General features: G+C 47.0%; 1 protein-coding gene across 1 annotated transcript; it reads right to left on the minus strand.

The window, feature by feature from the left end:
* Nucleotides 1–747: 747 nt before the first annotated feature.
* SLC1A4 (solute carrier family 1 member 4) lies at nt 748–25,382 on the minus strand (the record flags this gene model as incomplete). Its single annotated transcript, XM_084285421.1, has 8 exons — nt 748–1,107; nt 3,566–3,700; nt 5,276–5,470; nt 6,531–6,764; nt 10,014–10,180; nt 15,849–15,911; nt 16,665–16,707; nt 24,832–25,382. The coding sequence occupies 8 exons, from the start codon at nt 25,380–25,382 to the stop codon at nt 873–875; spliced, it is 1,623 nt and encodes a 540-aa protein (XP_084141547.1). The 3' UTR covers nt 748–872.
* Between the last annotated feature and the right edge of the window lie 333 nt (nt 25,383–25,715).

Below are 25,715 nucleotides of genomic sequence, written 5' to 3' on the forward strand. Positions count from 1 at the left end.
TGGAATGGACTCCACATTTTTCAAGCCCCAGAGGGATTACTTTAACAAAATTTGTGCTTCCTCTGGACTTTTTTCTCAACAGCTTGCTAAGAGGGGAGGAGAAAACCAGTTCCTGATCTGCTCTAAGATATCCTTCGTTTGGTTCCAAAATGTGGGAATTACTCACCAAAAGGCAAGAAAGCTGCTATGAGCTGCAATGCAGTGGGGGAATGGAACAAGGTTTGGACCCTTGTGATTAATTCAGATATGACACTTTAAAAAAAAAAAAAAAAAAAAAAAAAGCTACTTTCCAGGTTCTATTTGACATTTTCAAGTGACTGGAGAACAGGAGAGGAAGCGGAGTGGGAGAAAAATGTTGCTTCGTATTCCGTGTGTAATTGACAGTAAGTGTTTCCAGGCAAGAAACTAAATTAAAGCAACATTCTCACCCACTCTGGAGTTTCTAAACTGCATCTCCATTTGAACAGCAGCACAATAAGCTTACTAATTTCTCCCTACAATAAGCACTTACTGGGATTTGCCTAATTCCCCACCTCCAACTCATTAGGGCCTTTACTAATAGATCTCTTGTAAAAACAGGTCTCAAATGGCATTGCTTTCCCCTACATGTATATGTGTGTGTCCATGCAACACATATATACATGTACACGTGGGAATTATCAAAACACTATTATAAAGCCAGCGTTCTTTCTCGCTGCCCCTTCTCTCCCCAACCCACCTCCCTCCCCTTCCCGTGGTCAGCAAATTTCAAAACAGACTGGAACTGAAAACTTTCAAGAGCCACCCAGCCCTTGTTAGCACTGCAAACATCTAGGTGCGTTAACAAGTCCCCGGTCCACTTCTAGGACACGTGTTAACAAACGGCCTCTAGTTCACAATACTGATTCCTTGGATTCAGGGTCTGCTGTACTGGTTGCGTTGGAGACTTGGTTTTTGTGGGTTACCAAAGGCGACGTCTCCTCTTCAGACTTGCTGTTAGCAACTGCTTCTACGCTGACTTCTTTTAGCTCCTGCTCTTTTTCTTTCTTGTCTTTTTCATTCAGGTAATTGAGGATACCTGCTCCTAGGGCGTCCCCTTCCACGTTCACAACTGTGGTGGTTCGGTCCCTGGTTAAGATTAAAAACAAGAAAACAAAGCAGTGGCCTTTTAGTTTAAGAGTTACAACACTGTAAGGAGAGCCAAATTCATCTCCCCAGATCCACTGACATTAAAGGAGCTAGAGATGGGAGATGTTGTTACCGTAGGTATTTTCCACAGAAATATTATCACCATTTCAGAACTAAAAACGTGCACAAGAGAGGGTTCAAGGCAGGCCCGACTGTTACTGTCAACTAGTTCTGGTCTCTCAGCAGGTCGCAGCAATGCTGCTGCTGTTTCTCAGACGTCTTTCTTTTTCCACCCTTCCCCGGGCCAGCAGGTTTCCAGTGCAAGTTCAGAGCAGGAACTTGATTTAGGCTTATTCAGAAAGTGATTCAGAGCACCCAGCTTTGTTTTTAACCGTAGAAAGACATCTTAGCCCAAACATGTACATAAGGTGTCCTTCCAAAGGCAGGCAGAATGACTGGGTTCTCTAGGTTTCTTGCTAGCAGCACCTGTCCTAATCTTCAGTCCTACAGCACAAAACCACTGTGTCTCGGGGTCAAACAGAAGATGTTTATGACTCAAAAAAAAAACCAATTTCTCCAGTGCCTTTTGAGATTTCCGTTAGTAATTCTGCAGCATTACTTCAGCATGTGCTTAACTTGTAACTGTGGTCTTCTTTGGTAATTAAACAGCTGGCATTAAAACGAGATCCAGGGCTCTTCCGTCCCTCCTCCCTGCTTTTCTTACCACAAGGCTGAATTCCTCAGCTGGAACAACAGTGTTGACCACAGAGGGATACTACGTATTTTGAAACAAAAGCAGCCAGCGTGACACAGGCTAAGGGTAGCCCAGTGAGAAAGGAACAGCAAGTTTTACGCTCGTGCCTCCAGGCAGTTCCGAGTACAGCTTGTGGAAAGCACAGCTACCACTGTAATCCCTCGGGAGATGAGACACGAAGGGCCAGCCAGTGCTTTGCCTGCCTCTCCTGTCCTTTGGAGGTGGCTGGTCCCCAGGTGGTGACAGCAAGAAGGAGTTCATTAGCCCTAACAAAAATGCTGGAGCAAGATCGAGCTCCATAGATGTGTGTTGGTGTGTGAAAGGAAGGAGGCAATACAGCTGCCTTCTTCCTCAGCCTTGGCAACTCAAGACTGTCCTCAGATATCCAAATTTCCACATCTTCTGTGGAAGCAGGCCATCTGTATAGAAAGGCTGCTATTTCCAAACTGCAGTGGGGAAAGACTACATCTAAACCAAGAACTGCCCCCAAACCTGTCAAGTGGAAAAAATCCCAGTGGGATCCAGATTGCTTTACCTTTACTGGCCAGTGGTTCAGCACTACCCGACTTCAACCAGCTGGCTTGAGAGCAGTTTATGCTTTTAAATTATCACGTTGAGCTTATTGCACTAGTATTTAAAGTGCAGGCATGCTGTAAATCATAGGTGCTCAGAGAAGCCCTTGCAGTTTGATTTTCTCTAGTATTCTAAGAACTCTTGATTTTCTAGTACCTCTAATGACTGCAGACAGACGGGCTTGTTTGAGAAGAAAAGCAGGGAAACCCTTTTCCAAGAGCTCATTTAAGCAATAAGAAAACATCTGCATGTGGCATTTACTTTTATCATGTGGCTCGTGGCTGGGTCCCCAGTACTTAAAGCAAATTTTCTAGGCTTAATCTAATTTAGGTGGGACAAAATATAAATTAAGGCTTTAATGAGGACATAACTACATGAGTGGTGAGATAAGCTCTTCCCAACAGAGCTGGGCAAGGAGATCATCTCTCATGTTTCAAGGAGGGAAACAGCTCTTGGAAAGGAGAGAAGGAGCTGAGCAAAGGTCTGACCTCTTAGGTCTTTCACAGAAGATGGAAGGGAAGGGTGATAATACCGTGTGGTAAACTTGTGATTCCCAGCAGCATGTTCCAGCTGTGACACTGCCCACATTTGTGATGAATGCTGCAAGGCCTCTGTGTGCCTGCCCTGCCAACGGACGGCAGCTCTCTGTGATGCCTGTGTTGGTGTTTTGATCAGTCTTCCTTTTATAGTTCAAACAATAGCTGGCAACAGCTTCTGATGAAGACTGCTGCACACATATGGCTGAGAAAGCTTTCCACCACTGTTCAGATTCAATTTCCTTTTTCCTCCTCCCCTTCCAGTGCCCAACTAATTCCCAGCAGTGTCAATACCTGCTTGAACAAACTTTTAACAATTCTTCTCGGGGGAACTGAAACCAGGACGAAATATGTTTCATTAAGGGCTCAGTAAAAAAGCAGAAGAGGGACTGTAGCATTCTAACTGCTCTAACTGAGAAGGGACTGCCTTTTCCATCATTCTTCATCACCTGTCATGAGTTCCCTGTCCTGTAGACAGCCACATCTTGTCGAGTTTTATTTTATACTGCGCTACTTCGACTACCCTGAGCTGTATTTCCAGCTGAAAACGCTACGTGTCATGCAACAGCACACACATGTGGCCCGAAGTACTTACACAATCCAGTCCACTGCTAATATCAAAGACAGATCGTTGGTCGGAAGTCCAATGGCCTCCAAGATAATAGCGATGGTGAGGACTCCTCCGGCTGGGACCCCGGCTGCACCCACGCTGGACGCAGTTGCTGTCACGCTGCAAACCAATTGGTGTTTCTGGTTAGCATTACAGCACACATTTCCCCGCTGCAGCAATTGTAAACAAAGTCTACAGCAAGGACACGCAGATCGTTCGCTTCCCAGGCAAACCCCTTCCTGCTTGTTGATGCGTTGTAATGGGGATAGAGTACAGTTGCTCAGCAGGCATCTGCAGCAGCTACCAAGGTAATGGTTCTGTTTTTAACACTATCATTGCCTTTTTTGGGGGGAAAAACAAAACCTGAGCTATTTCCCATTGCCTTGCTATTACATCCATTTCCAAGTCATGTATTGGTTCAAAGATACCGAATACATTTTATCTTCTCGTCCAAAATGCAAAAATGTAAACTGTGCCATGCACTGAAAAGGGTACGGAGGAAGCTTGCTCCACAACAGGGAGCAGCACCGCCGAGGTAGGGCAATGCCGAAGCTAATTAGCTCTGACCAAGACTTCAAAACCCAGTCTGAGTGCTGTGTAGGATTAAAGTGCTTTAAGACTTCATCTCAAAAGTCCAAGTATGCTGTTCATAAACACATGCTAATGGCACTATCCCTGCTCTGTGTTTTGCTTGCATCCAAACAGACCTGAAAGCAGTGCATGTGCTAGTGGACATGGATCCTGCACCTTTTTGTTTGCAGATGTCTACAGCTGTATTTTCCTCAGGCTATTATTGCGTAGTCCTCAGGCCTGTGTTAACACCTGAAAGGCTAATTTTGCCATCTGCAAAGAAAATAATGCCCCAGCCCTGCCTTAAATAGACAAACAATATACTGAGAAATGCAGTAAGGAAGGAAATAAAACCTGGCCAGGAAGGGTAAAAAACGCAAGGTCCTAAGAGGTATCTGGTGGATACAGCTTATGGATTCTTGGCACAGTGAGGGGCTAGAGCTCCTAGGATACTCACTTCAGGGATTTGGGGGAGGGAATTGAAGAGAATGACATTTCACAGGATATGGGACCTGGGAGGGTGTTCTAGGCATGGAGAGGAGAGAGTCCCAGACAAGGAGGCAGGACTGAGGTGGCAGAGTAGATAATGAGGAAAAGCGTAGCAATCAGAAGGGGGATGATCATTATCTGACCTGGGAAACCAGTGATGTGATGTTAGGAAGGGCAGAAATAAACAAGAACAGAGTCTTCAGTATGAAATTGATATGAAAGGAACTGAGAAGCTGGCTGGAGGATTTTCTAGGATATTCAGAGGGTAAATATGGGGTAGCTTTCTGCTTAGAGCAGCATGCCACAGTTATTCAGCTTAACAGCAAATGGAGTTAGAGTTGATCCTTAAAGAAGGAGACAAATTTGATGCGAGGAACAGCTTTAAACAGCTCGAAGTCTGTTTCATAATTCAGTTACTCCTCCCAGGTCCTACCTTTTATTAAATAGAGATTCTAGCCAATCTTCTAAAGCTTGAAAGATTCTGTTCTTTAATGACCCTATAATTATGTTTCATAGCAGTTTGCTAGCTTGAAGTCAGAGATGTGGAATGCAAACTGCTAGCTATTAACAGGGAGACCACAGGCTTTAATGCGTCTGGGGGCCAGAAGGATGTGGTTACAATAGCAAGCAACTTACAGAATAGTGAAGATTTGCCCAGCGTTGAGATCAACATTGTTCAGCTGAGCAATGAACACGGCTGCCATGCACTGAAAAATAGCAGCTCCATCCATGTTCACAGTTGCACCGATAGGAAGGATAAACCTGCTGATCCTGTGGTCGACTCCATTGTTTTCCTCGATACACTTAATCATTGACGGGAGAGTGGCTGAGCTAGAAACATAGAAAAGGGAAAAAAAAAATCAAACACAAAGCATCAGGATGCACTGAATGGGAAGTCGCTGTCTCATGACTATCATGTTTCTAACACGCTGCAGAACAGACTGTCAAGAAGATGGTGCCATTTTGTAGTCCCTCTCTGTCATGACAGCAATGTCCCTCCTTGTTGGTCTTGAGCCACAATATTTAATAATCTGCTTCCATCCAGAAATAGCTGGTAAGGACTCAATCTCCAAGACGCAAGAACTCATGACCTGACTCAGTATGAGGCGTAATAGTGCAGTGGAATGATAAGGGCTCAAAACCTGCTGTACTATTACTTTCTCAAATGAAACAAAACATCAAAAAACACTGCTGGACTTACTTCTTGCACTATAAACTCTAAGGTTTCATTCATAAACTCTCTCCTACTTTGTGTTTAATTGAGCTCCTGTGACAGTCATGCATCTACTCCTTTTGGAGATGACCCGAAGTGGTTTTATTTAGTTATGATCTTTGATCAGGAGCTTGCCCCTTGGGAAAAATGTAAATGACATGCTCAATAAATTGGCAAACTTTGGTTACGACAAATAAAAGCTGTTCAGGCCAGAGCTTTGAAATCAAGAGCGCTAAGTCACTTTACACTAGCTAATAAATCTGCTTTACCCCTGCAAAATCAGTCTACAGTTGTTCTAGATCCTGCTGAACTTGGATAACTAAACATCGTGGGACAAAATCCCTCACTACTGATGCTCACTTTACCTAAAATTGAAAGGACAGCTGGCAAGATCTTTTTAAGGCAAATACTTTCACCTTTTCCCCCCAGAATTTCCAACTCAGCATAATGTTACATTCCCAGTATCTTGAGGAATTGTTTTCAACAGCTAATTATCAGTATTTCCTGTGCAATGGGCTGCTGACAACAGTGTGACTCCCTGTGCTCAGTAGCCTCTTTTTGCAATCTCAGGAGCAGTATTTTCACCCAAAACTCAACACAATTTGGTGTTAGGATACAACCAGCTTGCAGCCACTAACACAATTGGTCTATAGTCCCAGAAGACGCACGGAAACCCACCTAGAGCAAGTGGCAAAGGCAGTGGCAAACGGTGTGATAAGTCCTAAGAGAAAACGGTATGGGTTTTGACGTGTGGATGCAAAATAAATGAGCGGCAGAATGATTCCTCCATGGATGAAGTGGCCCAGAATAGAGGCGAAGATGTATTTTCCCAGGCTGGTCACCAGGAGCACAATATCTTCCATTTCCACAATCTTGCTCCCAACAAGGAACATAATGCCAATAGGGACATACCTGTGTGAAGAAATATGGCCTGCCATTAAGTACAATAAAAATAAAACACCTTGAAAAACATGCCGTTTTCCCCTCTAGAGATAACATTCTTCTAAGAATATGCTGCTCCTACTGAAGAGAAGCACCATACCCCACCACACGCTCAGGTTACTCAAATTTGGAAGGCTTCTCTTACACATTTGCTTGGTGGAAGGCAAACAGTCAAACTGGAAAAGCTCTGTTCACTTAGACGCTTAGAGAAATATCCAGGAAAATGCAGAAAGAAAGCCTAGCAAGAAGTAGAAATGCTGGCTGAAGCTGAAGACACCAATGTGACGTTTTAGTGCATCAGGGAGGAAGGCAGGCACAGACCCAGAGCTAAGGTCACTACTGAAGGGAAGGTAGGTGTTCAGAAAGGAGCTGTATCATGTCAATGGAGTGGAGAAAGAATTGGAAGAGTGAGGTGAATTTAAAGCTCATTAAGATGGTGGACACACTGGGTGCCAACACGTTCAGTGTAGGAAAGAAGCAGTTATGCCCATACCAGTGACCCATACTGCAGAGCTCAGCTAAAAGCTGCTGAGGCACTTGCCAAAGCAAGCAATTAACTCTGCTATTTGCCTACCAAAGAAAGGCTAAGTCAAACGACCAGGCTTCCAGAGCCTCCCTCAAGCCAGCAGCCACGTAGGTACACTCCCACCTCTCCTATCTAGAAATGTCGTCGGACGTCAGCGTTTGTTTGAAGTTTCCTTTGTCAGAAAGGCTTGGAAATGTTCCAGGGGAAGGGCCACATGTGGGCCACAGCCACACCTCTGCCCGTAACAGTGCAGCTGAGAACAGCCCTGAAAAGACAGAACTGCTCTTACATCTGCAGCACAACAGCTACCGAGCGAACTTTTGAAATCACTTCAGGCCCAGCCTCATTTCCTCCCAAGCTGTATTTGGCAAGCCTGGGGCTGAGCACCTCTACCTATTCCTGCATCTGAGATTAAATAAAGACTAAAAGGTCACGCAGCTCTTCGAAATGCTGCCCCAGACACACATGACTGCAAAAGATATGCGTGCACATCTCAGGAATAAAGAAAGTTTTTATCCCACTCTTCCCTGCAACCCAGTGCCCGCATTCAGTGAGGCTGATCAGTGGAGTTGGGACAGACTTCAAAAGGTTTGGAAACATGTGCAAGCCTTAAGGCTGCTGAGATCAGCCTCTGCTTCTCCCTCAGCAGTTGTGCAGCTCCTCTGTTCTGCACCTCCTTACATTCCAGGTCAACGTGAGCATCTTTTCTCTGGCCTCTACTGGCCAAATCTCTGGAGGGGGGTGTTGAACCTTCCCACCTAGCCTCTGCCAGACCAGCCAGGTCTACCTGAGCCCCAGTGCTGCACGAGCTCTGCAAACACAGACACTGGACTTGGACCTGAGACTGGATCCCTCCCTTTGAAGAAGGCTGGAGAGGAAGGAGCTGGAAGTTGAGACTAAAGTGCTGCTCAATACAAGGAAGGCTGATGAACGGGACTGTAAAAGAGCCTTTTCTCTTGGTAACATGATTTGACTCATTCCACAGTGTCCTCTGGAAAGCACGTGCAGCTCGACAGGTTTTGGATAAATACCAGGATGACACAAGAGCCTTAAGGATAGAAAGAGAAGAAGTGAGGACTGTGGTGCACTACAATGTTAAGAGTCAGCTGTGGTCCCAATAATCCCAGAGTAAAGGATTACATATCATCTGATTAGCTTGAAGTGTTAGCACAGTAATCAGCTGAATACAAGAACTGCCTTTTATCAGTATTCAGTGTCCAAGGAATTACACTCTGGAGCAAAAGACTTAAGCTGCTTTCAAACTTCAAATTTTTCAATCCCTTAGGACAGCAACTAACAGAGAGATCTGCCTGTGTAAATTCAGGTCTTTTCTTAAAACCTTTCTGCTTCTTAGAGGGAGAAAAATAGTAGGAATCAAAAAATGCAGAAAGAGGGGAGAAAACTCACCTTTGCTGAGGTAACCTTATAGCTTTTCCAGCATTACTTTAGAAAAGGAGTGAGAAATGCCTTACTGCTAATTTGTTAGCTAGCTGTGCTTATGAATATTTTTATTTTTGCATGTGAGGTATTATAAGTACCATTGGTTTCACAGGAGGAACTCCCAGCTGTACAAAAACAACCACGCTACTGCTCTGAGGCCGAGATTCACACTGCCTGACAGACAAAACCTGGTCAGGAGGCTGCTCCAGAGCTTAGGTGGCCTAAACCTATTGATTTCTCTCCTAGTGAGAAAGTTCAGTGTACCCTTGTTCCTAACATACAGGCTTTTGCTGGGTGTCAAATGCTTTGTGAGATCTGTCAGAGCAACATCCACAACATAATTGTGTCTGGACTTCAGGGAATTGAGTGAAGTAATGGATTTGCTCATTAAGAGGCAGGAGACAAACAATCAAACCTTAGGAAACACCTATTCTTTGGCATGGGCTAGCGAGAAGCATCCTTGGAGAAGCACAAACAAGAAACAAACTCTCTGCTAGTTACACTGCTTCCTGCCTCACCCAGGAAAATGAACAACATCTTAGAATATGAACAGAGATTTAAAGATCCACTATTGTCTGCCAATAAAAATAATGGACACTCGATAGCCAGCACTACTGTTTCAGTAGGATGGAGACCATTCCCCTGTTCTATGGAAAGGGACGTAGGTTCTGTCACCCTGTGATCCAAGTGGACACACGGGGCTCTGTATTTCTGCACTCAGCAAGGCTCCTCTCAAACCACACAGCAGTGAGTGGGGCTATCTTCTGATCTCCTCGGGTATCTTTCAGGTCAGTACAAGAAACCATCTGACCATCAGAAAAACCGAGGCATGAAGCTACAAGTATGATTTTGGCACCGCATTTTGCACATTTGCAGGTGCACTCCAAGAACAAACAACCCCGGCTTTTACATGGCCATCTTCCACACTTGCTGACATCTCATTTATTCATTCAAAACCGTTGCCTTTAGGCACATGATGGCAGCTAGCCATGGACTTATGTTATTTTGAAATAGTGTTGAGTTAGTTGAAATGGAGTTCTGGAGAGGACTTTTAAGCAGCTATCTATCTGATACCTTAGTTATGCACAACAGGTCAAAGGCAAGAAGAAAATACACTACAGATGAACATCATGACATTGACTCTTGCTGTGGTGAAGGATCTGGTGTGAAAAAGCTGGAGAGATGGATAAATGGTGGGATTCCTGACTAAGCATAACGATCTAGTGCAGATGTACCTGCAGTCACACACTTACCACATAATCCAGGTGACCAAGACCATAGTTGCCTCATTGAACGAATTAAAGAAGCGAATGAGATCTTCTCCTTCCCGGCCAAGCTTCTTCAGCGCCACTCCTAAAACCAGAGCAAACAGCACGAGGCCCAGGATATTCATCCCTTCAATCTCATTACCGACAGGGATCTGTTGAGGTAAAATAAGGAGACTTATTAGATGTGAGACTGGTGCAAAACCCTACAAAAGGGTCACCTTGTTTTGTTGCTGACCTAAAGTCAACATGCAGAACTTATTTTGGGAAGGGCAGCACTTTACTGGAGACAGCTCAGCATTGCAGAATGGAAACGTGGTACACAGTTGAAAGGAACCAAACAAGATCTGGATTTAGTCCTGATACAAAATTCCTTGGTTCCAGCCAGCGTGGATTTACTGAGGAGGGAAAGGGCCTGCCGCTACCTGTCCTTACACCCTCCAATACACTACAGTATCCAAACACACTGTTATTTCCTGACACTTCTGAGAGGAATCTACTTTCAGAAACTGCTAGCTCCATTGCTTTAGTACAATTTTTATACCGAGGTGAAAACCATGAGAAGACATTCAGTGTTACAAAGTGGAAAGGAGAGAAAAGGCAGAGTAAGGTAGCAAAGTGGGAAAGCCACTCATTTACGTCTCCACGTCAGCCAGGGGAGACGTACAGAAAGCAGAAGAAATACCTGTTCTCCTTCTCAGAAATTGTGTGTCTGTGTGGTACAAGTAAGAGGATGAAAAACAGGATCTGTCTATTCACAAAAACCAACCTACTCACAAGTCTGGTCAGCTGCTCCTTCACGGTTTGCCTCAAGAAGAGCTGGGACTTTTTTTGGCAAAGCAGTATCGCATGAACTGAGGGAGTGCTCTTGTGGCTTCGTAAAAATACAATTGTTTTGACAAACATTTTTTTTCCTCCTACTTGGCAGTACAAGTTCTACATGTCATTTTTTTATTTTATTTGGAACGGCTTCGAAAACAAATTAGATTTATGGACAAGCTTTGTCCTTTTGGCTAGTTTAAGTAGACACTAGCTCAACACTAGGAAAGAAAAACATATTCTCAGCTAAAAGCTTAAAATGAATATTGACTAAAGAACTCAGGGTACTGATCTGCTACAGATAAAAGCAGCGTGCCTGAGATGAGACTTGCTCTGGAAATATACTGCTGAACTGGACTGTCTCTTAGTGACAGGTGGAAACGCAGAGCTGCACAGAAGGGGATAAAATAAATTATACACAATGCAGTGTGAAGGTTAAACTGCTGTTAACAACTGTGTTTATGAGGACAGACACTGGAGGTTCTGGCTTTTTATTTGATAGCTACTAAATAATTAGATATAGGAGCTGTGATTTTTTTACGGTAGTTGCTTGTTCAGGGTGAAGTTAGTATTTATTTGATTTCAGACTGAGAGAAGTGAAAACATGGACAGCATATTAGCACTGGGACTCGGTGTATCTCCAGAGATGTCTGAAGAACTGTGTTGTTTTCTGCACACACAGCAACTTTTCTGTCTGCTAGTTTTGTCTACATTCTCTTTTGTGTGTCTGAAAACCCTAAACTCTTCTCAGGCAAGTTAGATGAAAAAAATGAGACCTTCCTAGTAATTCAATAAATGGTCTGTGTACACAGTACGTGCACATTTTCTACTTTTCACTTCTTTTGGTAAAAATAGGATAGGAAATCAGTTCTAGCAGCCTTATAGTAAATCTTAACTAAGTTTCAGTGACAGTTCATCGGATCAATGTATGAGTGTTGAATTTTATGACAGATTTATTCACAGAAAGTAAATAAATATGCAGTAAAATGATGCTGCTTGACTTTTTTTTTTCTTGTAGGCCACATCATTTCATAAAAACAAAGCTTACTCTGAGAAATGTCAACTCAGGCAAAAGGTAGGTGTTTTCACGTCAGAAAACAGTTCACATGGAGCGAATGGAATACTTTGCCATTTCAATACGACTTTTCATCCTGGTATTTTAGACTTATTATTTTATTATATAACATCTCATATCAGGTTCATTTGATACAAGGTTAATATGAAAACCCCTGCTTGGAACAAACTTTTACCATAATGGGCCCCAATTTTTTCCACCCCGAAGAATGTTTTTACAAAAACAAACCGAGACAAACAAACAAAAACAAAAACAAACCCACAACACTGAATGGTCTTTTTGTTTGTTTCAGTTCTCATTCAGGAAAAAAAAAAAAAAAATCTGTAGCAAACTTTGCTATGCAACACACACACAGTGTTTCAAGCTACTGAAAGTGCCCAGCATCCTGACCTGGATGTTAGTGGGAGGGAGGGAGTTTCATGACACTACTTACACCAGTGTTTTGCAAAGTATCTCTCTCCTTTAAACCCCTTCTGCTGGAGAACTGCTTCTCAACTCATTAATGCAGCAGCGTGAGCCTGAAGCCTAGCAACCCGCTGCCGTTTGGGCTTCCCAACGATCTGGTCTCAAGAACGAGGCAGAACTGTGCTGAATCTGCAGGAGGATCACGCAGCTTCCCACCAGCTGTGCAGGGCATCCAGGGACACAGAGCAAGAGCTCCTTGTGCCCAATTTGGAACATCATTTCCCTGATTAGAGTGGGTCAGCGCTCTTCTGGTTCATTCAGACCCCACAAGCATCAGCCACTCCACCTCATTCAGAGCAACGGGTATCAAAGGCTTGCCAGATTTTGCTCCTGGAAAGCTAGGAGGGCAAAACGTGCTACTCTCATCTCCAGTTAGCTACAGCCAGGGTACACACAGCTTCTCACCTCCTGTTAACATTCACAGTGTGCATAACATTCATACTGTGCATAAACTGGCCAATTCTTCTCTAACTCCTTCACCCCATCCCTCTCAAGAGTGGCAATACATGAGGTTTAGTCCTCTTTCATCCTTGGAGATGTCTCTCTCCACCTTGCTCCCAGCTGCTGCTGTCCTCCAGGTGCTCACACTTCAGAGCCCTTTTAAGCCTAGCTCTTGTAATTTGGAGACCCTTGAGCTCCTTGTGGCAAGAGGGAGGGCTCTGAGGACAGCCACTGAAAACCTCTTAGCTGTTTCCCCCTGCCTTCAGGTCTCACTCATGTTTTCTTCCTTTTCAGCCCATTTCTTTCCAACATTCCCCATCACCTATTATCACTGTGAAATTAGGCAGAAGTTGTCCCCTTGACTTTCAGGGAAGAGTCTGCAATATTCGGGGAATTGCATTTCCTTGCAGCAAAATATGGAAGAAGCCCAGCAGTAAATCCTCAGCGGAAGATCCTCTCAATCCCAGCCTCTAAAACTGGCAGATGCTGAACAGCCTTTTTGTACTCTAACAGAAGAGTCCATCATCCCAAAGGAGCTGTCAAGCCAAGCAGCATTGTGGACACCAAACAAAAACAGCTTTAATGAGAGCTTTGTTCCTGGGTAAACTATGGAGCGCGTTATTGTTTGCCTGAAATTATGTGTCCTAATAGAAAGATGCATAGATCTCTTCTGGTCCTTGAAGCCTCTGAAGATCCTATTGTTTTTTAGCTCTTAAAAACAAAACGTGTATTAAGGAAACAACTGCTGACATTGAGCTGTCCCAGTAGTAGGTGGCTGAAAAGAAAATGCAGCCATGTGATGTGAGGAAGAAGAGCAATGAGCAGTTTGTGTATTTTTTCTACGGCCACAGGAGGAACTCAGCATCCCTCACAGCCTCCCTGTGCTGCAGCTGGGGAACTAAGATAGTCTGTGCCCCAGGAAGCCTTGCTGCCAAAGAGACAGAGAGGATGTAGCCATAAAAGCTAGGTAAACACGAGGGAGCATGTGAAACAACACAAAGAATGTGGCTGAGCAGACACCTACGTGCCCCACTACTCATATCAACAGCAAGAGAAGACAGGAATTATTAACCAGTGGAAAAAAAAAAATCAATGTAAAATTTTGTTCTACACGGTTCATATGGAAAGAAGAAGGAAAAAAAATTCCCCTCTTCAAATATTCTGCTGATGAAAGAAAATATGAGATAGGAATACCATCTTGGTTCCTGTAACCCAGCTTCTATGGCTGTGATATTTATACTACTCGTTACCCAAAAATCATACTCTTCCTTTCCAAACTTAGTTCTCATCTATCCGTAACTAATGTAGTTAGACCAATACTGAAACTGAGCTAACAACACCGAGATGGTATTTTTTGTTTTTATTATTATCTGGTCCCTTCTTCCCTAGAGACAGGAGGATGTCTTCTGCAATTATAGAAGCTGAGATCTCGTTTAATTTCAAAAACTGAAGGAAGTTGTGGGAAAGTAATAGGAGAAATAACATTTACATCATAACCACTGGCAAAACCAGACACCAGTGACAAATTCAGAATATTTTTTGTGATATTACATCAATCTGGAACCTGCTAAGTGAGAAAAAAAAGACAGAAAACTGAAAAATAACCTCACATTTCAAATCGACTAAAGGTGCATTTTTATCTGTTGAGGAAGCATGATGACTTTTTAAAAAGAATTTTAAAAGTGCTCCATGTCTGAGCCTATGTCTAATGGATATGGTTGCCCCCGATCTGTGCTTGGTTGGCAAGAAGCTCCTCCAATGTTATTCACTGAAGATTAATAAGAGGAATCTTATCCACCTTCCATTTACCCCTGCTTAAATGAATAACTTCACACTCTGCAAGCAAACACACGTGCCTAAGTACACACTGTTACAGCCTTTCATGTTGAAATTGGTTGCAGCAGCACAAGGCTGCACAGGCATGTATTGCCTGAGGATATAATGGCATGAGAAAAGAAAAGTGCTCTTTTGGGGTCACATGGCTCTTCTGCAGTCATTCCCACGCACCCGTGTCAGATCGGGTGAGCGCAGATCTGGGCTAATGCGATCTTACAGGCACGGGCAGAGCCCGAGCAGATGGGGCTGCCTTCTTCCCCAATTAAACTGCTCGCTGCGGGATAAAGGCTTGACTTTTCCCCTGCTCGGCTCTTGTGCCATCGAAGTCACCTGCCACCCTGCCTCCAGGACTGGTGAAAGTTCAGCCCATGAGCCCAAAGCAGGGTTTGAAAACACAGCATTCTGCATCGCCTGCTCACACGCCACGCATGGAGAGGAGAAGGTGATGAGGACAGAGCTTCCTGCACTCGGGATTCGCTTCAGAGCATGAACTGCCTTCCACACAGATTGGTGGAACTGGTGGGCAAGCCCCACCTGAGCCCTTCCACAGCAACATTACAAAGGTCTTGCCCTAGCGAGACATAAATCATACTGAAAATACAGTAATATGCCTGATAATCATTTCAGACATTCAGAGCAAACCTGAGAAATACAAAATAACTCTGAAAGTCAGTTCCAGGCTCAGTCCCGTCTCCCCAAAATCCCACAAAAGCACACGGGACATTTCATTTGGAGTGAGGTGAAATGCTGTAGGGTGAGATGTTTGGTCTGTTTTGTAGCATGCTGTCTGTAAGGCAAATTTAATTACTGCTGCATCTGTAACATGTTGGCTCTGGCCAGTAATGAAGATGTTTGATTTTCTGATTGCTACTTAACTCCAAGGCTACAGAAAATTATTTGGAAATACGAGGCAGAGGGATTAATTGAAATTTAGATCAGGTGGGTCTGGGTCTCAGAAAGCATGTCTTAAAAATAAGGTATCAAGTGTAAGCTTAGTTGAGTCCAACTCTCTTATCCATCATAGCTTTGTTTTGTGACTGTGACGAACTCATCAGGCTTGTGTGTCTAAGTTCCAGACAAAGAGAAGTATCTTGTTTCTTTCCTGTGAGTGCTGGAAGGGATTAAAGACCGTGAGGCAGTCAAATACTATAAATGGGTGTGTATAAAAACCTAAGAAGTGACCTTACCTTTTCCACCGTGACATTTCCAGAGGTAGTATTTCTGAGCACTGTCTTGTACTCTGTTACATACTGCAGGTAAGGAAAAAGAAAAAAAAAGTTTATGCTGAGCAGATCACCAAGACGACTCTATCAGCCAGTATTCCACAAAAACAAGGCTACTGTCAGGAACTTTCTCTGGAGACCATACTGTGGAGAAAATGAGCCTGCCTTGTGCTGGAAGAGGGGAGCAGCACATGCAGCTCTTTCCCTATGTGGGAACAAAGAGGTGCTATGTGACAACTGAGCTCCCAGATTTGGGTAGCAGCAGAGGAATTCCCCTCTCCTCTACCCTGCTCTTGCTCATGCACCACACGTTTGCACTGGCTCCTGTGGAAGGCAAGTGGTGCTCGCACTGTTTCACCTGTAGAAAATGGTGAGACAGACATTACAATTGTCGGTAAAGCACCTGAAATCAAGGCCAACAGTTTACTTTGATAAAGAAGCTAGACACCTCACAAGAGCAGGGCGCTTCTTTGGATCTTATTTCTTCAGATAAAGTTTTTGTGCTTGCCAATTACCTGTGACAATGGCAGCACAGAGGCAACGAGGACCTTAGTTCATCCCTGAACACACAGAGCCCTGCAAAATCACACCGTTTGCCATGGAATTTGTAAGTCTGATTACATCAGGCGCTTTTAGAAATTCCACCTGCTGCAAGTTATATGACTTCTTTCTGGCTTTTTTTTTTTTGGTTGTTGCTGTTGTTTGGTTTGTTTTTAAATAACAGCAGTCACTTGGTCTGTCTGCAGTGTAATTCATGTCTAAAATCCGCACGTATCTTACCGTTCGGAAAGCCGCAGCAACGAGATTTGCAGGAAACAGGTTTCTGTAAAATACAAGCAAGAAAATGAAACATTTCTTTTAGAACTTCCAAAATGATTGCGTCAAGATGTTTTACTCTCAGAAAACAAATTCCTTTTGCAAAGGCAAGCACAGTGGCATTAGCGAGGAACATACGACAGCAGAAACTCTGACAGCATGGAGCAGATGCTTCTCCAGAGGTGTGACATCTCCACACCTCCTTTTGCTCAGCCAGAAAGCCCCTGCTTGCACCCACAGCTGACCATTTGGGTCGGATATCAGAGGCAATCAGACCCGACGCTAGTTAAACACGCCAGCCAGTGGCTACGCAAACCAGCTGCAGCAACAGCTTACGGCCTCCAGGGCTCGGCAGGTTTTTAACATTACTCATGTGATTACAGTTTGCCCACAGCACGAACACGAAGGACAATCCAATCAGCACAATCCACCTCAGCGAGCAGCTTAAGCCTTCAGCACAACAAGGGCGGCTCTCCCGAACGCGAAGCTGAGGCAGAACAATGCTGCGGGCCGGAGCTGTCTGCGAGCGCTGGCGCGGTTAAACGGCACGGATGGAAGTCGTGACAAAGGACAAAAAAGCTGCAACACCCGAATTCACGGTGCCTTCACCCAGAAATGCAGATCGAGCAGCAGGTCTGTGCAGAGAGGATAGCGTGCGAGGTGACGAACGCCCGCATCGGGCACTCGGTGCATCCGTGAAGCAACACGGCCAGGCAAAATGATTAACTGGGGCATGTGCGGAAGAAGTTACTTCTTGTTGCATTTCAGAGTTCACCAGTTGTTTTTAATGCCACGCTTCCTTTCTTCCCATACGCTGGGTAAAGAGCATGAGCTCTCTGAGCCAAGCAGCAGCCTTTTTTTGCTGTGTCAGAAAGCAAAACGGGCAGAGAAGCTGCTCCTTGCCAGGCAGACAGGACCCTAGCTGCTGAGGGCAGGGAGGCGAGGGGGATGAACTGAAAACACTGCCTGCTGAACACAGCATGGGGGGACGGGAATTCTTATGGCAAGGAAACAAAAGACCTTACCCAGAACCCATTAATTGTGGCAAAAAGAATTGGGGTAACTTCTCCCCATCCTTTGCTCCTTGCACTGCATGGAAATGGGCTCAAGGAAGCCACTTTTCTCTTCTATCTCTGCCCTGTTATCCCCCCAGTTTTGCCGCAGTTGTCCTGGCAAACACACTTTCACATCAGGGTTTTGGTTGCGATCATCCCACAGAAGCCCCAATCCAAACCACAGCAAGGAACAGAGCAGCAGAGTCAAATCTTCGAAAGCAAGAGGGAGAGGAGCTCAGGAAAGGTTAAGACACGGCACAGATAAGGCCGTCGGTCCTTTCCATTGCACAGCTGTCGCCCTGCCGCACGACGAAGGTTTTCCCACAGCCCTGGCAGCACCACGAATGCAATTTTTTCTCCTTTGCCAATACAGCCGCCTGCCTGAAAGCAGGAGACAGCTCTAACCCTACAAAGATGCTTAAGAACTGGTCGTGTAGTACACACCGGGCTGCTAAAATGCAGAAATGCTTTAGCAGCTGTAACACTCGGGTACAGAGAAAGCTCCCCAAGTCAAAGCACACTTATTTCTATCTGGAGTAAAATGCCACATGTATGAATGGGCTGGCTCAGTGCGTGTTTTTAACCAGAAGGAAAAGGAAAACATGCTGTTGGAAAAACCAGAGCACATCATTTCGATTTCTCATATCAGGGCGGTTACTTTCTTTCAAAAAAAAGATTTGACTGGATTTTGAAGAAGCAGAGAGATGAAAAAAGATGGAAAACCACACGAAAATCAAATTACTTTTTTTTTTTTTAAATCAGCTTTTCCATCCTGACAAAACCAAACCAAAGGAAGCAACCCCAAAGCCCCAACAATCTGGTTCTCCAGCGTGTAAATGCAGCCGAGGAACCCAAGCCTCCATAATTTACACAGTACGTCAGGCACGGGCCCCAGTAATTAAACACCAAGTTCACTACAAGCATATACTTAGAGCACATACTTGGGTGATGTCAGTAGCCCTACTACACGAAGACAAGGGGCAGGTTCCTGCTTCAGAGGCAAAGCAGCGCACTGAGCTATTCAAACACCAGCACACTGCAGTCGCTCTGCTTCATCCCTGCAGCACCGCTCACTGGACCCGTTTCTGAGGACAGAGAAGAGTGTTTTTGACAGTCCACCCAGTGGTAAATTTGGCTCTCACTCAGTTCAGCAGCTCAGGAGGACCCGAAGGTTCCCTTGCATCACCTGTTTTGTTCCATCCAACTTTTAAGCACACCTGACTAATTCACAGCACGTTAAAAAATGTTTTGCTCCTCTTTGTTTCAAAGCCTGGAGGTTAAGAAGAGCTCCGAGAGCTCGTAAAAAGCAATCCCCAAATACCCAGCTTATCGCAGAGACACCAGCTCTGCACAGCCCATGCTCATCCCTCACTAAGATCGGGCAGCACGCGAATTAAATTAAGCTTTAATTACGCGTGAGTCAGACCACAGGTTTTCGGCTCCAGCACGTAAGATGTCTTTGTGCAAAAACACCACCCCAGCGCCTAAAAAACAGGGGCCAGGACGCCGGGAGCTTCAGGAAGAGACAAAAGCCTCCTCGTGGCCTGCCTGGGCACAGCTGTGCCCGCAGGCTTCGCTCAGCGTGCGTGGCGAAGCAAAGCTCACCGACTGCAGCGCAGCAGACCCGGGTCTGTCCCCACGAGCCCGCGTCCTCAGGCAAGCACAAACACCCCTCCTGCCCGGGTGAAGCAGCGAACAGAAAAGCTGGCTAATTGGGAGTGCAAATTAAACGCCGGTGCCTGCCAGCTGGTGCTCCTGCACGGCCCGGATCTGTGGGTCTCTCGCTCGGGGTGCCCACACCAGACACGAATTGGGAGTAGAAGGAAATCAGCACGGCTCTGTCACGGGATTGCTGGTTACTGCTGCTCGTTTCTGTCCCCGTCCCTGCCACCGCCGTGCCCTTGCTGAAGAACGTGGCCGGCTTTCCACAGCGGGTTATCACAAGAGCGTGCCTGCAAGCAAACCCTGAGTCTGGGTGATAAGGAGCCTGGCGCAGGGCTGTGGGATCAGGCAGGCTGGAGCCCGTGATGCAAAGAGGTGAAACCTTCGTAGTGGTGGAGTATCTGATACAGAGAGACTCTGTGCTCTCCCAGAGCTGCAGGCGGACAAAAAGAACAAAAATCCACAGCTGTCAGGAGGAACAGCTGCACCTTGGGGCCGGAGAGGCAGCTGGGCTGAGCAAGGAAACCCCCACGTACCCGCACACCGCCTGCTGTGAGGAAGCACCAATCTCAAATTCTCTTAAAATAGGAACCAGATGCAGCGACAGCACCGGCAGCAGAAGTTTCGGGGTTTGCATACTTTCTGTTTGGCTACTGTCAAGAGTAGTAGTGCCTGTAAAAGCTAAAGAAAGATGTATTTTGCCATGCCAGAGCTCACACAAAGGGGAAGGGGGTTATCGGAGGTGAGGAAGCACAGTACATCCCAAGTGTGCAACTGCAGCTCCACAGCGGTGCTCTGGAGGCTGTAGCTCCCTCCCTTATGGATTTTGACATTATGGTCAAATTCCTCTCTCCTCCTTACCCTGTGTCTTTCCACCAGTGGGGCAAGGCTGGCACAGGAACTCCTTTGCTGCATGTGTAAGGGATTATTATTAATCACTGTTTCTAAACGATCCTTTTGCTAGAGCTCTGCAAACTGCTTTGCGCTGGCAGCAAAACCATGAAGGGAAATCCAGGCAAGCAGAACAAAACCCTAAAATAACAAGCATTCCTCTTCTATGGCTTCTTACAAAAAGGTTCCACTTCTGAGGCCAAAAGCCTTGCTGTTGGAAAACATATTTTTCTGAGGACGCCTGGACCAAAGGGGTGAACGTTAGAAAAAAATATTCGGTGTTGTTATCTCCTGTTTTTCAATGAAGTCTTTTCAATGGTAAGACTCCACCGACAGCAACTTCACTGCCATCTGAAAACCTGCCAGAACACAGCACAGTCTGGACTGCTCTAGTAGCTTTATTTTTCTTTCTGTCTCAGGATTTTCATTCACCATCACACAAAAATTTTTCTTGTCTGTGTTTTTGTAGGTGTGTGGATGCACAATGCATGTCTTGGATATCTACGTTATCAGTGAGTGCGTGCATCTGCTTTCACTCGCAGAAACTTGAAGATGTTATTTATTTATAGCAGATATTTGATACTTTTTTTGTCTTAATGGTCCAGTCTGTATTTACTTTGCCTGGGAAATAAAGCATAAGTGTGAGGAGTCAGCAGTAAAAGGGAACTAGTTCGGAGAGAAAGGCCCACAAATGTTCAGAAGCTCTCTACAGACAATTTAAAAAGTATAGACAGTGCAGGCAGGTGAACAAAAATGCCAAGTGCTTACTACAAAACTCAGTCAGCAACCCCTACGCTTCAAGGGAGGATCCAGGCTGAGGCAATGACACAAGTGAAGTTGGACAAGTGCTCTGGAGCCCACCTTCCCCAAGGTCCATCCTGGCCCTCTGCTCTGCAGCTCAGCTGGCAAAACGTAGCCGCTGCCTTTCCCTGTGCTCAAACTCACGCCTGCCTTCCCTCCGGCTTCGACGGCGCTTGGAGGTAATCCACAGGCTTGCTCACAGCGCCGTGGGTACTCCCTTTGGCAGCCCAGCTGGTAACCTCTGGCAGGGAAACAGAAAGGAGCAATAAAATTTAAACGGCAGCAGGTTTGTCTGTCGGCCCGAGAAACCCTGACCTTACTGCTTGAGGCAAACACCTGGACCTCTGTTACCCTTCCTATAAAAAGCTAATGATGCCACCTCCTTCCCACTCACGACTGCTACAGCTAGGGCTGGATTGAAAGCAAAAACAGAATTCCCGTCCCAAAGCCAACGCCATGGTTTCAAAATATGTTTTCATCCCAAAATAGGGCAAAGAAAACCATCATCTGAGACCTTTTTTTTCCACTAAAAATACTGTAAAATACTTTGTTGAAATGTTCTGTTTTGATGAGAGGGATTTTCTGCTCATGCCTTTTGTTTATAATTACACCAAAACATTGACCTCACGGAAACGAAATGTCAGGACCATCCGCCGTTGGAAATTTCGACCGAATCAATAAGTTCCCGTGAAACTGCTTGATGTTGTTGAATCAACAAATACACATCAGAGCCAACACAAAACTCTGACCTTATTGAAACATGCAGTCTTGACAATTGCCCATCGGAAGCGTTGACAAATCGATAGATTCTTGCAAAACATTTGATCTTGCTGATTCCACCACCTTCCACTGAGCTACGAGTGGGGTGGGCCGTGTTAGTTGGCGGCTGCTGTCGCCTCCTCCTCACCACCCCACCTGTCTCTCCCTGGTCAGGCTCTCTCCTCATCTTCTGCTGCTCTGATGTTTGGCACAGCGGAGCTGATCTCCACGTCAGATGCTCTGGAGATGTTCACGAGGCCCATCTATAGCTGGGACCAGCAGCCTCTGGTTCACCAGTGAGTCACCATTCATTTATTTCTGAAGCCCAAGCAAGATAAATCTCTTTTCCAGAGGCCACGTCTGCATGCATAGATGTGTATTTATGTGGAAGCTTTAGATTGGGACACAGAAAACCATGACCAGGTATTAAGATGACCTCCAGACATCGCTGCGACGACAGAAAGCAGCGTCTTTGGTCATTAATTAATAAACTTCCCAAGCGCAGAAAGGATCTGCATCCTGGGAAAGGACACCCTGTGTCATCCCTGCAGAAGCCATGGTAAATATTTGACTCACAACCAGACTTCCTTAGGCCACGTGTCGCATGTTTTCAGTGCTGCTGGGGGACTCAGCCCGGTTGCACCTCGTTTTCACATTTTAGCTGAAAATGACTGAGCAGTAAAGCCTTGAGGGACACAGGGACTCTCGTAACACAACTGAAAAACGGAGTTCTCTTTTGTCTAATGGGAAGTTTCATGAACCAAAAACCAGAAAAGCTCTGAGCTGCAAGACCCACCCATGCTGAAGGCAATGGTTTCGGCCCTCCAGAGCTGAGGCCTCCTTAACTGAAGGCAAGGCTGGTCTCCTTCTGGAGCCTTCCACCACCACAGGGACAGAGACCAATGCTCAAACCAAAATTCTCACGTTTTCAAGAACAGTTTAAAAAAATAATAATTAAAAGGGAGAGGTAAGTATTATCTCCAGAGAGTCACACAACTCACTCCATCCCCAGGCCTGTCAGGAATCTACGTTAAGACCAGGAGTTTTAGAGGACCATACAGTGATGGCTCTGTGTCCAAACTCCTCTTTTCCTGACTAAATTTCGCCATCATGGCTCTGGCAACTGGACTGCCTAGTGTGGCCACCATAGCCCTTGCCTGGAGGTCCAAGAAAAAGTTGATTTCAAAGGGCACCACACATGTGTTGGGGGAAAGCCCCTGGCACCTCACTTCCCAGAGGAAATCACTCTGCAATCGGCACGTTTTCCCCAGGTCTCGCCATAATGAGCATAGCTTTGGAGTGAAGGTCTCAACCCCGTCAGCGTTATAACTTGGAAGATGAACTCCCCACCTGCACTGACAGCCCAGAGCAAGAAGCAGCTTTCTGCTCCCAAGTTCACAATGTCCACAGTCTCAAGCTCACTGGAGCATCCTTCGGCTACATCCTACTCCTCATGGCATGGCGACACAGCAAAAAAAACACCAGCTGCAGCAGCCACGCTAGGATGCACCCCGGGACAGCCACCACAACAGTCATCTGCTTCCCAGCACCTACTATCGTGCTGACTCCTTCTTTTGTGATTTTCCTTCACGCTGCTTTTATCAACTCCTTGTCACCTTCACAGCCAGGCCACCTACTCCTGCTGTCCTGTTATTAATCCTCAACACGGTCTGCCAAGAATTGTCAGGGTTGGCCGTAAGAGGTTACAGATATGAAATATAGGATGGCCAGTGGGCCACTGGACTGGTCCATCCAGAGACGGAGGAGAAAAGGAAAAAAACATGGATTTCTAAATACAGATTTTCTCTTTAGAAACTCTTTTTATCTTTGCTGTCACGTCTGTTTACCCAGATACATCAAAAAGTCTCTCAGTTGAAGAACCGAACTCGAAAAGCAAAGACACAAATTAAGAGTCCTCCCCTCTGCTTTGCCATGACCAGGATACCTGCTAAGCACAGCTCCTCAGCCACTTGGCTGGTACCTTGTGGGTCACCTCCCTTACGCTTCTGTCTACATCTCGGTGAGCCCTGCCACCTCCAGGGCCCTCCATCTTCCAAAATTTCCACGAACTTCCACACCCCGTCCTCCATCACTTCCCATCACTCAGCTGCATCTGCCAGGGGAGCCCCAGCGGCACTTCCCCGGCTTTACCTTATTCCACCACTTCCCTCGGACGCCCGTGGTACTTCCCTGTGACTGCCCTCGGGTACGAAAAAGTGACAAAAATCTGACCCAGGATAACAAGACCCATCAGTCCTTCGTGCCTCAGGTTCTGCACCGCCAGTCAGCAGAGCGCGAACGCTGCTGCAAGTCTGGGACTCGAGCAGTTTGCCTGGATGCCTGCCCCATTTATGTAATTATTTCTCTTTAAATAAAAGAGCCGGGCAGATCTCGACAAGACGTGGGCTGTGAGGAGAAAGAAAAAAGGTTATGTCTGCAGCTCTTGCCCTTTCCGCCGGGTGCCAACATGCCCCGTGATGTGCTGGGTACCTCCTCGATGGCAGTACGGGGTTGTGTTTCCACACCTTTACCTGAGGGAGGTGAAGGTGCAACAAGAGGCAAGTTGGGATTCGCGTGAAGAGACCGAACAAAGGCTGGAGGGGGGGAAATATGAAAACACAAAAGAAAAAGGTGTGTGTGAGGGATGAGAAGGGCTCCAAGAGACAAGAGGCAGTGGGGCAGGAGAAGGTGCCCTGGGCAAACACTCGCCACCCTCACAACCACCAGGCCAAAAAAAAAATGAGTAGAGCAGGCTGAGGGATGGAAAAAGGCTGAGGGAAGGAGTGCTGAGGGGTGGCAGGAGGCTGAGGGGAGGTGTGCTGAGGCAGCCAGCCCGCAGGAGGGAGGAGGAAGGAGGAAGGAGGGGGGTGCCCGAGCGGCAGCGTGCAACATCGCCGGGTCTGTCATCATCCTCCGGGGCTGGAGGGAGGGGGGAGGGAGAAAAGCATGGAGGGAGGCCCCACCTGACGAGGTCGAGGAAGGAGTCCACCGTCTTCTTGCTGGGGGGCGCAGCGCCCGGCAGCCCCAAGCCGGGCGTGTTGAGGGCGGCAGCCCCGGCGCCGGGGCGGATGATGAAGCCGAGGGCGACGGCGAGGCCGGAGGCCAGCAGCGTGGTGCCTAAGAAGTAGGCGACGGCGATGCCCCCCAGGCGGCCGAGCGAGCGGGTGTCGAGGCTGGCGGCCCCCGACACCAGGCTGCAGACCACCAGCGGCAGGATGACCATGCGCAGCATGCGCAGCAGCAGCTCCCCGGGGAAGGCCAGGTAAGCCACCTGCGCCGGGCTCAGCGCCGCTCCCCGCACCGCGGCGCCCAGCGCCACGCCGGCCACCACCCCCGACACGGTCAGCACCACCAGCGCGTTGCGCCGCAGGAAGCCCCGGCAGCCCCTCAGCCTCCCTCCTCCTCCTCCTCCTCCTCCTGCTCCTGCTCCGCCGCTTTCCTCGGCGCCCTCCGCATGGCCGTTGCCCGCTTTCTCCCCGCCGTCCCCCTTCTCCACGCCGCCCGCCGGCTCCATGCTGCTGGCTGCCCGCTCCACGCTCCCTCGCTGCCTGCCGGCCCGCTAGCTGCCCGCCTCCCGCTGCCCGCCCCGGAGGAGGGAGGGACCCGGTATCCGATGGGCGGTGCTGCCGCGGCGCGGCCTGGAGCGGAACGGGGCGGCTCCGAGCGACCCCGGCCCGCGCAGCCCCCGCCGGTTGCCGCCCGCCGCCGCCCGGCCCCTCAGCGCCATGGGCGGCCGAGGGGCGCGCACGGCCCCTCCGAGCCCCCCGGGCGGTGTCCCCGCGGCCCTCAGTGCCCCAACGGCTCTCGCATGGCCGCTCGGTGTCCCCCTTGGGGGCCCCGCAGGTCG

The sequence above is a fragment of the Netta rufina genome, assembly GCF_964035555.1.
Source record: "Netta rufina genome assembly, chromosome: 3".
Taxonomy (NCBI): domain Eukaryota; kingdom Metazoa; phylum Chordata; class Aves; order Anseriformes; family Anatidae; genus Netta; species Netta rufina.